At 39.3% G+C, this 16,110-nt stretch overlaps 2 protein-coding genes across 2 annotated transcripts in view; one reads left to right on the forward strand and one right to left on the reverse strand.

Moving 5' to 3' along the window:
• LOC118322326 (tetraspanin-1) overlaps window positions 1-6,013 on the forward strand; it is a 15,547-nt gene extending 9,534 nt beyond the window's left edge. Inside the window, exons 4-7 of the mRNA XM_035653980.1 lie at window positions 3,037-3,135; window positions 4,345-4,488; window positions 5,330-5,413; window positions 5,954-6,013. Of these exons, the coding sequence (XP_035509873.1) occupies window positions 3,037-3,135; window positions 4,345-4,488; window positions 5,330-5,413; window positions 5,954-6,013 (387 nt within the window). The remainder of the gene's footprint in view (window positions 1-3,036; window positions 3,136-4,344; window positions 4,489-5,329; window positions 5,414-5,953) is intronic.
• A 9,020-nt stretch (window positions 6,014-15,033) lies between these two features.
• The window catches only part of pomgnt1 (protein O-linked mannose N-acetylglucosaminyltransferase 1 (beta 1,2-)), a gene marked incomplete at its 5' end in the record, with an annotated part of 8,602 nt that continues 7,525 nt past the window's right edge, over window positions 15,034-16,110 (reverse strand). The window contains 3 exon segments of the mRNA XM_035653470.1: window positions 15,034-15,333; window positions 15,644-15,753; window positions 15,951-16,086. Coding sequence (XP_035509363.1) covers window positions 15,252-15,333; window positions 15,644-15,753; window positions 15,951-16,086 — 328 coding nt within the window.

Consider the following 16,110-nt stretch of genomic DNA (forward strand, 5'->3'; position numbering starts at 1 on the left):
TCCTGCAACCCTGCGTCCTCATATTGGGACATAGTTTTATAGGAAAAAAACTCCTGATGTCCTATATGCAAATCTATACACCTTACAATAAAGGGGATCATGGAATTTTAAAAATAATAATACAAAACAAATCCTGGCCAAGTTTCATACAATTAGTCTTTAAACTGACCAATATATTGAGACTCAAACAAGTCAAATAAGAAGAATGTACACGTTTGGTCCCCCAAGGTGCCTCGAGGGTATTCATCGGGTGGACAAAAGAAACACTGTCTCTGTAGGAGGTATGCCGATGGCTGTTCAACTGGCTTTTGAAAATGACACATACTCCCTCAGCTGCAAGTTACAGATCTAATATGAACAAAAACATATTTTTCCTTATATTGTGCAGGAGGTGGAATCTTTCTTTATCCAGATGGTCCAGAAGAGTCTTTGAGGGATTCTTCAACTGATGCTTCGCTCTGTGACTTGAATGTAATGATAAGAAATGAGGGGCACAAACTGGGGCTTTGTCCACAGTAGATGAAGCAGAAACATTTATGTCAAGGTGTATTCAAAATATTTATTTCTGTCGCCCTTTATTGCATCCTTTTTCCCTCATGTTGCTGCAGAGTTGCTTTTAAAATTATTTTTCAAATTGTATGTAAGCACACAAACAGGTGGATGCCTCCAAGCATTTCCTTGTCTTATAACAAAGCAACTCTCAGCTGAATGTAATAAGGTTTTCATTTATTGCTTTTCTTCTAAAGAACAATAACCAATTAGCAGCCGGCGAGTCACCGCAGTAAATGATATTGATAATTATTTCAAAAACAACAATGCTCTGTAAAGCAACAAGAGATCAATAATGAGCTGAAGAGTTTATCACGTGTGTAGAAGGTGTTCACTGTATTGATAGATGTGTTATCGCCTCACTGTGCTGTGTGTTACTACTGGCTTTGTCCTGTCTGTCCACCATATGTGTGTGTGTGTGTGTGCGCGCATGTGTCTGTGTTTGTAGGGGCCCATATCAGTGTGTAAGCATGTGCGAGTGTGTGTTTAACGGGATGTGGTGAGGTGCGGGGCCGAGTGACAGTGATGAATTAGCCGGCTGGTAATAACCCTCTCTGATCTCAGCCGCTCTCCCAGCTTCTTGGGGGGCACTTTTAATTGTGGCATGTCTCCCAGCATCCCCTTGGGCATCTCGCACGCCTGCCCCCTTCACTGTACACACACGCACACACACAGAGAAAAAAAAAAAATCGCACTTTCAGACACACAAAGCTGATAGACACGTGCACGTAGAGTAAACCACACACTCTCTCTCTCCTCATCAAATGGGTCTTTGTGTGACTGTACGCGATGGGATTATTAATCAAAATGGAAAAAACAGACTGAGGAAGGGAGGAGGGTAAGGAAGGGTGGGAGGCTAACCTGTGTGTTTGTGAAGGAATTCTTTCACAACAAAAGACTCTCCACCTGCCTGAAATACAACCTGCCTTTTTTGCACACTAGATAAACACAAATAGCAGACAAAATGTGTCCTGACCAAAGCCATCAGGGGCATCAATATATATGTAAATGCCCCCGAGTTTACGACCATAAAAAAAGAGAAGAAGAATGGAGAATAATGGCTCGGTCAACTATGATTTATTTTCATTTTTTTCCAGGTGCCAAGCCAGGGCTGTTTATTTCCCCAGTGCTTTGTGTGAGAGAAGATTTATTTAATTTCTGATGAATAGGTGATTCCAAGAGAATTACCTTTCCTGTCCGTGAAATCAGCTGTAGTGTTTTATTTTCAGGGGCTTTCACAGTGCTGTGTGTGTATACTTAAGTGTGTGCGTATGTGTGAGACTGTTGGACTTTGATGGTAAGAGCTCCCCAGTGCAGTTATGTGCTTTTACATCCATCCATGGGAGCGTATTTGCATGATAAGGCCTCTCATCTACATACAGGACTCTAAAAACGACCAAATCTCCGACTAGCACTTCACACTATCTCTGTTAAAGTATGGCCCGATGGGAGCCTGTACACATTGCTACTTGTCACTTTGATCATGAAGGGGACACTAGTCTATAGAGTATATAGGCTACAATATAGCATTTATAGTTTAGAGCAGTGGCTCTCAGGCTATTATTTCAATGGCTAGAAGATAACCCAATGAGAGAATGTGTAAGAATTACTTTTCTGCTCATAAGTTTCAAACTCTTTGCTGAAAATCTGCCAATTGACACTACAGACTCATTGTCAGATGGGGATCCTTGAGACCACATTTCTTCAAATAAGTGTCTGATGTCTATCAATATGGGGGTCATTGCTTTAGAGAATATTATCAATCCAAGATGAAACTGACAAGGGGCGGGGCGGCGAGAGAAAGGTGCAATTACAAATCCGGCTGCTACTTCAGCACCACAGATAGCGCCATGGGTTTATCAGTACACAGCACAGTAAAGCTTCTGCTCGTGTGAGACACTGTGGCGGGGGCCTCCGCAGGTCCTGCATTCAGTATTCTCCTAAATGCCACGGTGTGTGCAAACTAAATATTCTGTAAATAAACACTGTTGCTTTTTTTAAAAAAAAACCTTTGATGGAGCCAGGCTAAGTACTTTGAAAGGAAGAATATTTTGGAAAACAAAAATTAGGAAATTATTTGGCTATGGGGACATTTTAGCAATGTAAAACAGAGATTTAGACAATTTAAACAGATGGAAACAAGTTATGGAAAGCCAGGACAAATTTGATAGAAATTAGGGATTTACAGGACAATGAGTGCAAATTGGGAAAATTCGGATTTTTAAAAATTTGTTTTTATTTATACTTTTTTGTAATATATGAACATTTTGCAAAGTGAGGATATTTTTGGCAACTGAAGACATTTTTGAAAAGTGAGGACTTTTAGGTCTGTCCTTAAGTTCCAATTTAGTTCACACTGTTAGAGGCCAGGCAATACAGGTCAATGAGAGTCCTTATGCGTGTTTGTGTGTGTGTGTGTGTGTGTGTGTGGTGTGGGTGTGTGTGTGTGTGCTGTGTGTGTGTGTGTGTGTGTTTTTTTTTCCTCAGGCTGAGGGGATCCTCAGAGCGTGGGCGACCCCCGCTCTACAGAAAGATTATGGCAGTGAGCCTGTGGTCACTAAGATTTGGAACACCACCATGACCGAGGTACAGCATCTCTCAAGACCTGCACTTTATCATACTGTTTGTTTTCAACATGTTCAGAACTGGTTTTGCGCGTCTTACTTCTTTACTAGTTGCATGCAGGAAGTCATTTTACCTGGAAGGACTCCAACAAATGTTAAAACTTATAGTTTTAATTAACTTACAGTATAATGTTGGCAGTGTTTTTTCAGTTAGTATACAAGAAAACTAATGATTACACAACTCCAACCAAAACTATGCCAGTTTATCTTTTTTAAATCTACAAATATCAACAAACAATATGAGTTTTTGTTGAATGCGCCTCATTTAATTCATGTGTGCACAATATAAGATAGTGGTGCATATTGATTACATCCAGCATTACATTTCAGTCTGCATGCTGTCTATGTAATTTTATAGTTAGTGTGAGCACAGTAAATACTTTAAAATTACTGTAGTATCTAATGGAACATGCAGTGTTTAATTGGCATAATTTAACAGAATAATTCAATGTACTCTCTGAGCTGCTGGGTCCTTCACTGAGCTGAACTAATGAAACAGAAGAGATAAACTGCCTGTGGCTTAAGGGCAAAGTTAAAATTTATGAATTGAAATCCAACAAAAGCAATAACAGAGTTTCTTCTCTACTCACTGTGCATAATATGTCTGCTTTTGTCTGTTAGTTGACCTCAGCTCACCTCAAATAGCTACAGTCAAGGTAACTCAGGGAACTTCCATCTCGCTGAGAAAGAAACATTTATTCTCAATAGTGTGACAGTTTAACAATGGTTGTTAAGACTGACAATGTCTCACCTTGTATTGTACAAAAAACACATATTCCCACTTACACCTTTTTGTATTGAGCCAAGCGAATCGTTTTCGCTTTATTTGCTGTTTTTAGGTGAATGGAATTTTCTTTATTGGCCTCAAATCCTCTAAAAGTGACATTAGTAAAACTCAAATATTGTGCCCCAGAAACAGTATCATGGTTACTTGAGATAACACTGTTGGCAATAGTTGAATACTTTCTGTAGATACAACACAGTGAATCTGTTTGAATGTTACTGCCAACATGAACTCACGCATCAGCAAGGCTCTTAGTAAACTTTCACTGACGAAAGTTAACTTACAAGAATGCAAAGCGTAGATGGATTATGAATAAAAACCCACTGAACACTCTTCTCAAGAGTTTTCCTGCTGTGTGCTGAAGGCGTGTTTCCTCCTTTCTCCCAGCTGAAGTGCTGTGGTTTCACCAACTACACAGACTTTGTGGGCTCTAACTTTGAAAAGGAGAATGGAGGCAGTCTGCCGCCCAGCTGCTGCTGGACAAACAGCGCCCCCTGCAGCTCGGCAGAGGCAGAGCGCAGCGCTGTGCAGGTGAGATGGAAAACTTTTTCTAGGACATCCCGATACGTATCCAGATACATGGGCTACGATCCGATTTAGGGACGATGCATTTTAATAGCGAAAAATACAGTGTGATTTGATGCGATGCGAACCCAACTATTTTTTATTACACTATTAACTTTATTTGCATGTTCTTGCTTTTGCTAGCTGTATTAGCATCCACAGACTTATCATCATAAGTGTTAAGATTGGTTGTGTTACCATTGTACTTAATCGCTGTCTGACAGATCTTACAAATCGACAGACTTTTGTCCAACTTTCCTTCCTTCTTATAGAAAATCCAAATGTCTTCCAAACTTTAGATTTGACGGTACACTTTAAATCGTATCAGCATTGTCTGACATGTTTGTTTATGTACCGACTTCATCAGCCACACTTCACTCATGACGAACTGGCTTTTACATTTCACGAGAGTGGAGACACTGTTTGCAGCAAAGCTTCAGTCAACCGATTCTCAACTTTAGAATCGGACTATCAACCACTTCATGGTATATTTAGACCGATCTAGGGGTCCGCGTACTGATGTAGTTGCATCTGTAACGTTAAAAGTGATTTCCGACAAGTATTGGTAAATCTTTACACCCCTACTATTTAATAAACCCTCATTTGTATAAATGGGATGGACAAACTATTAAACACCTCTGTCAGAGTAATGCACATACACAGGAGGGACATGAATGTCTTCTGAATGCATTTCTATACTCTGAAAGTTTATTAGTTTGCAATATATTGAATGTCTCATTTTTGCCTGAATTGTTGTACATTTGTCAAGAACTGATGAAGATATTTAGACAAACACTTTACTCCTCAGGGCTGTTTCAAACAAATCCTGGAGACCCTCAAAGAACACGCCAACATCGTGGGAGGCATCGCAGCAGGAATAGGAGTCTTGGAGGTAAAATAATGTGAAAAGAAAAGACAAACCTTTTGAAAACGTGCTCACTTTGGTGCACTCCAGTGTGAGATAGAGAGCTTAAAAATCCCGGTCAACAAACTCCAAATGCAAAACCAGAATCTTGGATGAAATCAGAGTTGGTAATAACTTTATTATCCAACAGGCGTGTTGGCAAGAGAGGATTAGAACCTCAGACATCCTGGAGGCAAATTTCCTCAGCATGAGTCTAATTAACAAATTACTAATTAACAAACACACCATGTGAGCTGCCTTGCTTTCTCAGCCATGTATGAATACTGATTAATATCATTGTGTTTATGAATTTATATGTTATTTGTAATATGGCTATATGATAATAAATAGTGTTAAGAAAACTTCCACTGTACACTGCGAGAATGTCAGTGGTAAAAAAAGTAAAGTGCTCTAAAGGGAATTATAAAATTCCACTGTGGACATAAATGGGTTAACTGAATAGTCATCCTGGTTTTAGTGAATGCAATCCAAAAAGAGATGAACATTTGTATTATGTTGTTTCCTCAGATTGCTGCCATGATAGTGTCCATGTACCTGTACTGCCGCCTGGACAAGAGCATCAGCTGAGACTCCTTCAGGGAAAAGATCCCGTGGGATTTTTAATCTGCATTATTTAACAATCACAGGGTAGTCTTCTTTCTTTTTGGTTCCCCCTTTTTAAAGGGAAATGTTTAGCTTTAATATAAAGGCATGTTTATGGTGAAAAGAATCCAGTGATTGTATTTTATATATAATGAAAAAAGGTTTATAATCACCGGCAGAGTGTAAATATTTCATATTTTGATAGAATTGGTAATTTTTCTTTTTTGGGATCTTGAGACTATTCAGTCTTTTCATCAATAATTATTTTATATTTTATATTAACAATGGATAAATTGACTACATTTATCATGAAAGGTTTTGGTTGTAGCTCCAAAGCCGCCCAAACCTATCGCCTTTTCTTTTTAGCTCCCAGTTATATTTTGAAGTAAACTTCCTGTCTGGTTCATTCTGGATGTTTTCCAGCCACAGCAGGATGCTGTTTCTATCAGACAAGCTATGATAAGAGACTAGTATGTTCAGAAAGTGGAGCATGTAGCAGCTAAAATGCTGTTTATTTTTCTCAGGAGTTGGTGGAGACCAAATCAGAGCTTAAAAGGAAAGAGAATATTGGAGTTACATTGATCAGGTGGATGCATTTATATACATAGCGCTTACATCCAAAGCACTTCACATTGTCCAATTTCATTCACATACGGATAGCAGTGGGCGACCTTGCAAGCTGAGAGAGCAACGAAACCATGTGTTTGACGACCCGCTATACCTCCTGAACCGCAGCCAAACCTTGTGTAAATGTTATTGTAAAGTGTTATTTTGGGTATCTAGAGTCATTTTCTACAAGAGTGACAGTTGGAGCTTTTCAAGTCTAGGATGAAATGAAAATATCTGGTTCTTGTGAACAAAACTGAAGTAGAGAACTTTTGTGTGCAGTGGTAACGACGGAACAGAAGCTGAAGATGACACTTCCTCAGAAACAAAGTTGACAAAATGGAATGAAACTGCCAACAAAAAACTAATGTTAAATTATCAAGGAGATGTCTGGGTTTTTATGTTGAGGAATATTTAGGATGAAATTAAAAGGAAACTTGGAAAGTAGTAGTAGTATTTTCAGAACCAGCTACTCAATGATAAATACTTTGAGAAACTGTTGACATTTTTTCCTTTTTTCTTTGTATTATGATTGAGATTAGGTCCTGCTGACTGAACAAAGAGATGCAAAAGGGCACAAAGATGTAAATTACTATAAAGTGAGACAAAATAACCACAAAGCAATGCCTAACGTCCACAAAGTGACATAAAATTACCACAAAGCGACACTAAACTGTGTCTTGCTCCTATTGTGGCGGTACTGATTCCCCAAGTCTCAACTCAAAGAAAAGGAGCCTGAAAAGCAGTTCCCATCGCATAATAAAAATAAAAAAAACCCACTCAGACTTTACTTTAACAATGAAAAAATGCCTCTTTAATAACAAATAACTGAGGTCTCTGATGAATTACTGTTAAATAATAAAATAATGAGGTAATAATAATATTGGTAAGTAAATAGCTAGGTGGTTTAATAAAAACAAAACCATAAACAAACAAGTAAGCCATTCTCTCTGGGTTGAATGACAAATTGCAAACACTTTATGGCAACAAAAGAGACAGCAAAGAAATCTCACAGGGTCCTAAAGGACAGAGTTTGAGGCGGACTATGTCTCATAGTTTAACTCTGAATAGAGATCAGAATGCCCCTGGGTGCGCAGTTCCCAATCTCTCTTATAGGCGTCGTCACACCCGGATTGGCCAAGAGGGGAACCACCAAGCTGCTCTCCATCATTGTTGATGAGTCAGTCCCCACCTTCTATGCAACAGGTGAACTCAACGAACCTCTAATCAACCCAGAGGAATGTTTCCAATTGATCAAAAATGAAATAGGGAAAAGAAAAACCGAATAGCTGAATGAATGAATAAATGAATGAATAGATAAATAAATGAGGGGAACTGTTATGCTATGTAGGATCATAATTGTCTTATAATCCACACTTAATAATCAATACGAACGAGACTGTTAAAAACATGTATCTAAAGCCCTTTTCCTCGTTGGCCATGCATGTGAAAGGAAGCAGCGGAGCTCAGTACATCTTTTGTCCTGTATTTATACTATTCATATGCCATCTCCTGCCCTTGAAGATTGCACGCATTGTGAGGCAAGACTGAGTAAATATTGACCAATAAAAGGCCTGTCAATAGACAGGAGGTGGAGTGTTGTTTGGCCATGCAGCAGCAGCGCTCTTCAATGAGTGCTTTATTCACAAATCCTCAACCAGCAACCCCATGCTTTGTTCAAACGATGGAAGAGAAAACTGCAACAAGAGAGAGAGAGAGAGTGAGAGTGGGGGCAAGCTCATTCCAATCTGACATTTGAGAGAGAGAGAAACAGATTGGCAGGAAGAGGACGAGAGAGAGAGAGACGAACAGGAAGAGAAAAAAAACACACAAAGGGGATGATGCCAAAAGTACAAGACTGATTCTTCCAAGGACAAAAATGTCAAACATGATTCTGGTAACCATAATTTATATTTCAAAGGTTTCAGAGAGGAGATGCTTAAAATGTTCAGTAAATGTCACTTTGAACGCTGATCAATATCGCTTTGAACTAATCAATACATGTATATTAACAATGAATGAAATGTCAATGCATAATGTGAAAGGTGTTGCTGGTAGTGAAGAACCCACTGAGAATTATTATCACCCAACTCTGCAGCTCGCCTCAGCTCCTCTGAGCCTTTTAGCATCTTTCAGCTCATCATTTTGGTTTAATAGTTATATATATAGTTATAGTTAAAAAATCGTAGAGAGAATATCGGCTGGGAAGTCTAACATTAACCACGGACCACAGTTGAAGCTGTGCCAGCAGTACAAGGCGCAAACATCTAACCTAGCACGGCTTTATGGTGTTGAGTCTGCGATGCGGTGTGGCTTTGTGATTCACTCGAGAGCGCTTCAGAGTGTTCCGATGTTGCTGACTTGTGTATTTTGTCCTTAAAGGGATACAAAACGGTGTGTGTCTCCACTTCTAAGATGAACTTCTCGTCGTCCCTGGTGTTAAATCTCCTGTCCTGCCTCTGTCTGATTGACTTCTGGTCTGGTGCCACAATGTTGATTTGATCTGGAGCCTGCACGAAGTATGTTATTTTGAAAACTGACCAAATTCTCTATGCCGTTTATGTGTCTGACTTCCTGCCAGTGCTCCTAGAAGAGAACAAGGCCTTCCGTTGCTAGCTTATCCAAAAAGTTGGCGAAAATGACCCAATATCGGAGGGTGACCCAAGGCCACCGTAACACTTAGGACAAAGGGCACCCACCCCAGGCCAATGTACCGCGTCTTTAGGGAAGCCCCATGTTGTTGGAGTATGAAGGGAAGAATACAATAAGTTCCAGAAAAGCATAAGTAAAGTATAAGATAATAAATAAAGGATAAATAAAAAAGTAATAAAAATCTTAGCAATTTAAAGTGTAGTGTAAAATTCCCACTTAGCTTTAATGTTGAAAACCATATCTGCAGGAACATGTGCGCACAACTTACCTTTTCTGTTTTAGCTCATTTAATTTTATCTTTTTCCATGATTGTTCTTTCTTAATATATGTGTTTAATTATACAAATAACACAAAATAGGGTTTTGTTGTATTAATATATTCTGCTGTGACGTCCACTAATGTTGTGTCCTGGCAGTAGCTCACTGAAATGGAGAGAAAAGGGAGCAACGAGACAAACCGTGTTCCCTTCTTCCATCCAAATTATAAACCTGTGAGGTATTTAGAGTTAAATCTTGTCATCATCTCAGTCCTGTGAGTTCAATGTTTAACAATAACCCCAGCTCACACACACACACACCACACACAAAACAACAATTCGCAAAATCAATATCTTCCCAATCTACATCTCAAGCCATCAGCCACTGAGCTCGGCTCATCAGAATTGTCAATTTAGGTCAAAATGACATTTAAAAGGCCGGAGAACACAACAAACACAACACACACACACACAACACACAACACCTACACACACACACCCTGATACGAAACCAGCCGACTTACTGACTGACAGAGCACAAATGACCGGGTTTGGAGCTTGGAGCCTGTGATGACGGACAAGTTTGTGGTAGACAATCAACAAATGGCCTTGCGGAAAAAAAAACCCACATGGACCTGTTGGCCTGTCAGTTAGTGTAATTAACCACACACGGCAACACCACACACAAGTAAACACAACATCTGTTATTGCTCAAAAAATCCATCTTATATGGACCCTCTGATGCAATTTATTTTTCCAGTGGGACAGGTTCATTAAACACAAACAGTGACATCAGCTCACAAACACGGGACAGGCTTCAGAACAGCAACGTGTCTACCTCCGATGGATGAGACGGATACACGGACGGGGAGTGTTTATGCCCCCCTGAGCTGTTATTCAAGATTAATTGGACCTTTCCATAAGGCCCTGCCTCATTTCGCTATGTGCCTCCAATAACAGTTCGGGTCATCTTCCCTTCCTTTTCCTGTATTTACGATTATGCACGTGCTAGGCTAATCTATGTTAAAAAGGCAACCACATTTTGAAGGGCTTTTATTTACGACAGGGCCTTCATATATGGGCACTTTAAGTTCCTTGTGCACCAAAACTTCTGGCTCTTTCTTTGTACAGTGTTTATTATTAATTACATTATATTATATATTTTTTCATACTGTTCTATATACTGATTTTTTATACTGTTTTTTTTTTCTCATATCCACTTTGCTGCTGTAAGGATTTGGAACTTTCCCCATTGTGGGACTATTAAAGGAATATCTTATCTTATCTTATTTTCTTACATCCAGTAGTAGCAAGTGAATTTCATAAATAAAACCTTTAAAGTCCCAAATGTGAAGTTAGGACGTGCATTAGATTTGAGGCCATAACCATATAAATGAACAATAAAATAAGACAGGCACTGACTGGTTTGAATATTTAAGACCTAGTTGTCTGTGTGGAAAGGACTTGGTCTCAAATTATGCAAACATTTTGACAGTTTTGAAAGGAACAATTTAGTTGCTGTGTCATATCAATGTTCATGCAATACAAACATTTATTTGCAACATTATAATAAGCCATCTTAAATAGTGAGCGGCTACACACCTGCAGTCATTCCCCACTGCAGTACGAAGGCATTAATGACAGCAGTTCTCCATGTGACAGCCTCCAAAACACATACATGGAGCTGAATAGACCATAGTACCATCAGTATACACAAAGTGGGCACAGCCACTATAAATCTCTGTATGTTAAATAACAATAATCACATTTCTCTGTCAGATCAACATTCATTAATTGATCTCATAGGCTCCAAGTATGCACATACTGAGCAGGTTACATTCATGAATGAACCCAACAATACATTTATAATGCATCATCATAATGAAGAACACAATGAACACATGAGCCTCAATAAATCTCAACAAACATGTAAATGGACATAAACAGGAGGTGACATTTCTAAATGACCCTGATAGTCTTTGTACACATCTACATGTATCCTGTCTCGAGCAAAGTGAAAAAAAAAATATATACAGAAAAATATATTCAGGGAAAAAAAATCCATATAAGAGATCACAGGAAGTCATTCATCATCCAGTCCCTTCGGCACCAGCGTTTGAAGAGTGTGGATCCAGTTAGCCTCCCGCTGTTTGAGTAGTTTGTCATGATTACTGCCCCTCGGTGGTAGGGTGACCTGTTCGATATCACAGAAACGTAATGAGGACTATTCGTGGCGAGCATCATTGAAATGCACTGCCACGGGATCGTTTCTGCGTAATGCTCCGAGAACTGAAAGACTTGATTAGGAACTTATTTTTTTACTTTAGACTCATCAAATGACTTAACTTGGACTTGACCAGCCAAAAAGACTTTAAAACAGCTTATCTACGGAGAGCAGCTCACACTGTCTGAACTACAGCCCCAACGTCAGGGCGTCCTGGGAGCACGTGTCCCAAAATAATATACACATTCATTTTGATGTTTTCCGGATCAATTATAACTTTTAAAACTTCTGCAGTGGTTTACCAAACAATAGAGGTTTGGCAGTAGTAAAAGCAGACTGTGATGATTACTGAACTCGAGTCTCTGCAAAGCTTTATTTAAACAAAAAGGTTGTGAAAGTCCGAGCTCAGAGGGCAGGAAGCCACATTTGCCCTTGGTAGACCGCAGCGGCTGCAGCAATCCACCGAGCCCCGAGGATTTGCATACATTTCCCTCGCTGCATACGTTTCTCTCACCGTTGCTTTGCCTGGAGCTCTCTTGGGAAATCTGCAGGAAGCACAAGGCTACGCAAGTCCAAAGGCCTGAGCTAAGAATAACAATCGCTCCAAGTTTATTCCATGAATAACAATAATTCCTACTGTATGAAATATTTTCAATGACATACTGCCTCAAAAAAGGAGCACCACATGAACCCTTAGAAAAAAAAACATCTTTATTCATTTCCATGACAAAAGATAAAGAAACTCAAAAACTTACAGTATGTCCACAGATTCTCATTGTCACACACACACACACAAACGTACCTTCCAGGATTTTCAGAATGATCTCACAGCATTTAATAAAATCAACTGTATTGCTGGGGGACAGTGATTTAGTTTTACTCTTTCGATTTCACAAAGAAAAGCATGCGTACAAAAACCAGACTGAAATGAATCCGTCGTTATTTTAAAAATTGGGCAGATTCGACATATTAATTTTCTTAAAACCAAACAGAAATTTCCAGGACACAAACGGACGTTATTTCAGTCACGACAGGGGTTGTAATACTACTGAATAAGCGGTTCTCTCAGACAGGGTTATCTGAATGCACATATGTGGTTTTTACAAACATTGAAACCGAACCGCTCTGCAAATACTGATCGAGCTGCATTGAAATGTGATACACACTCATTCATTTAGTCGGTACAGTGTTACGTCAGCTGGAATCCAATTAAAAGCCAGGGTGAAGTAGGTGAACCGGACTCTCCTCCTCACATAAAAACACTTTGAAATAATCAGAACACAGCTGGGATGGGCGCAGACATAATCCCCAGATGAATACCTATAAGCAGTATATTAACCATTGATGGATATCTGTAACACTGTAATGTAGTTGGAAGCAGAACTTTCAATAAGTTTTTAGTAATATATTTGACAATAACTTATCAATGAAGCATCTGTAACCACTGAATAAACAAATAAATACAAAAAGGTCAAACGGATTGTTTTTATGTAAAGAAAAATGTAATATATTAAAAATATACTGCAGCTACCGTGCACATTTTCCTTTCCTGTCTTTTTGCTCTGTGCTCCAATAACAGTCAAGGAAAAAGTCGATTAAACACTTATAATCTCCTTGAGTTTGCTTATTTAAATGAACAGTGTTGGAAAATAGTGTTACTGATTCTGCTTATCAGTCCCTTTTAAATAAACTGTGGTAGGAAATAATTCATCCATAATTTTAGTGTTTGATGTCAGTAGAGAAAATACTGCATTCATGGAAGAATACAGAGGAGATGTTTTCAACTAAGACCTTATCTCTTAATTAGGAAATCTGGATTAATTATTAGAATTACTAGTCTTTAATCTCCGGATAACAAGATCATTCAATTGTTTTAAAATTCAATGAGAACCACAAAATCATAATGTATCTCTTATGTTAAGTCTAGAAAATGAGAAAAACTCTTATTTTGAAAAGTTGATCTTGAAACAATGGACCGAATACAATAGCAGCAATCACGCTTAGTTTCTGTGGAAAGATTTTCACCATTTCATCGTCTCAGAGTATCGGTCTGGTTGTTCAACTAGCAGGTGATATGTTAGATCAAACCTCCCAACACTTCCAGCACGATGAAGGACACAACGAAACAATAAGGCAAATAACAAACACATTGCTCACATCGTTAGACGCAACAAAGACGAGTTAACGCTGTTGTTTTCTGGTCAGTGACAGCAGTTGATTAAAGTCATACATGAAGCAATCTGACAGTTAACTATAGCCTGCAAACACCCAGATGGGCTTTGTGTATTCTGCCTCTATGACGAGCGTGCGACGCAGCTAAAGTCTCTGCTTTCTGTTAAAGTGATAAGAGCCTCCAGCTCTACGGTGGCTGAGAGAAGCCAAAACTGCACACTGAGAGAACGAGCTCATTGTTCACAGGTTTGACACATAGGCTGCATTCAGGAACATAGAAGGTACAGCGCTGCAGTGAGATGAGAGGAACAAGACTGGCAGGTATGTTACAGTTTTTTTTTTTTTTTTTGAAGAATAAAAGCAACATTTAAAGAAAATAATAAAGTTACAAACTGAATTTAGTATAAAACTTTGATTTTATGGTGTTTACCATGTTTCTAATGGCAGAGCGCGCTGCTAAATCTGTGAATATGTTTACATTTTTGTCTCTTTCAGCCACCATTGAATTTCCCTCATAAAACCTGATACGAGGCAACTGACCCAAGCAGTCAATAATAGTAAAAACCCACAGGGCTGTTATCAACTCTTTCACTCAAACTCAATATCTAATGCCGGAAAATATGCTGACCCTTTAAATTTGTCATCAAAAAATATATACGCGTGTATATACATTATTATTTCATTATCTGTAAACGTTAGGCTCTTAAAAAATCTTGATAAAAGTGGATCTTTTAAAAAAAACTAAATGCAAACCACCAAACCACCGTTTTGATTGACAGATGTAAAATAAATAGAGATAAGTTAAAACGTATGTACAAAATGGTCAAAGCACTCAGTAGTGAAAAAACACAACAAACCAAGCAGGAAAACGCTCATGTTTGTGTCATTTCTACCGTTCTTGTTGAAAAGCCGCAGCTCAAACTTAAACTCAACGGGGCTGCGGATCAACCCAGTCGTCATGGAAACGGAAAAAGGCAGCTGTCTACCGTCACGTACGGTTTTGGTTGTTTTTGCGTTTTAACCGAAAATGGTTTTAGTGTCGCCGCTCCTCCTCCAGCTGTTGGACGGATTTCGTAGTTCAGTTTGTTTGTAGAGTTAATCCCTCTTTTGTTTAAAAAAGAAAAAAGGAAAAAGGAAAAAAAAAAGAATAATACTCAGGACTCCATTTCCCAGGTATCCTCTCGTACACAAGTTCAACATCTAGGAAAAGTCAGTGTTGTAGTTGTGGGTCCCAGGCTGGATTATTAGTGGTTGTTGGTGGAGAGAGGACAAGAGATAAGGCCTGGGCTGGTTGTTCGTGTATAACATCAGGTCTACATCTGCTCCACCGGGGCTCCCTCTTCTTTGGGCGGAGGCTCTAAGTGAATGGGAGTGACAGCGGCTGGTTTCTTCACCCTGGTCATGAGACAAAGAGATGGACAAGATAAGAAAGGGAGAGTAGTGACATGTGGAATGGGATTGTTATCTTTTCTATACTCTTTAAAATTGTCTCTGGTTCAGAGACAGAAACAAAGATGAAGAATTGCTGCTGCTTTACTACAAATTAATTAAATTGAAGTAAGACAGAAGACAAAAAAAGACACTAGGAAGCTTGTTTAAGTAGATTAAGGGTCAGCAACCGTTACTATCAGAAGACAGTGCTGCTTTAACTGCCGTTGGGTGTCTGTCTGCGTAGCTGGATGTGTACAATTCAAGCTTTACTCACGAGTATGGGGAGCTTGGCACCGCCACCACCAGGACCTGATTCCTTTTTCTGAAGAGCCTCCACAGGCCTCTGTGGTTTCCCCGGACATCCAGGTCCCAAACATGGAGGCACTGAGCAGACGACAGAGAGATGAGAATGAATGAATGATCCTGTTCCTGATGGCGGCTAGGGTTCGTTTCATTAGCTTCTTGTGAAGGTGAGAAGTTTAAGATACAATATGAACAACAAAAAAGACAAAAATGGAAGTGACCTGACTTGGACTTCTTAAAAAGTCCACCAACCAGTGCTCCTGCTCTGACTTCCGTACCTTGGCGAGCTCTGTCCAGGTGGAAGTGTCCGTCTCTGTCTCCATCCTAATGAACATGACGTAGGTCTTCCCCTCAGAGTCCGGCAGGAACGAGTCCTCACACGGGTTCTTAGTGTGGTCCAGCACCTCCGCTTCCCTGGGATCACACACACACACACAC

This window comes from Morone saxatilis, unplaced genomic scaffold (genome assembly GCF_004916995.1).
Source record: "Morone saxatilis isolate NCDOM2014 unplaced genomic scaffold, NCSU_SB_2.0 Contig12, whole genome shotgun sequence".
Taxonomy (NCBI): Eukaryota; Metazoa; Chordata; class Actinopteri; family Moronidae; genus Morone; species Morone saxatilis.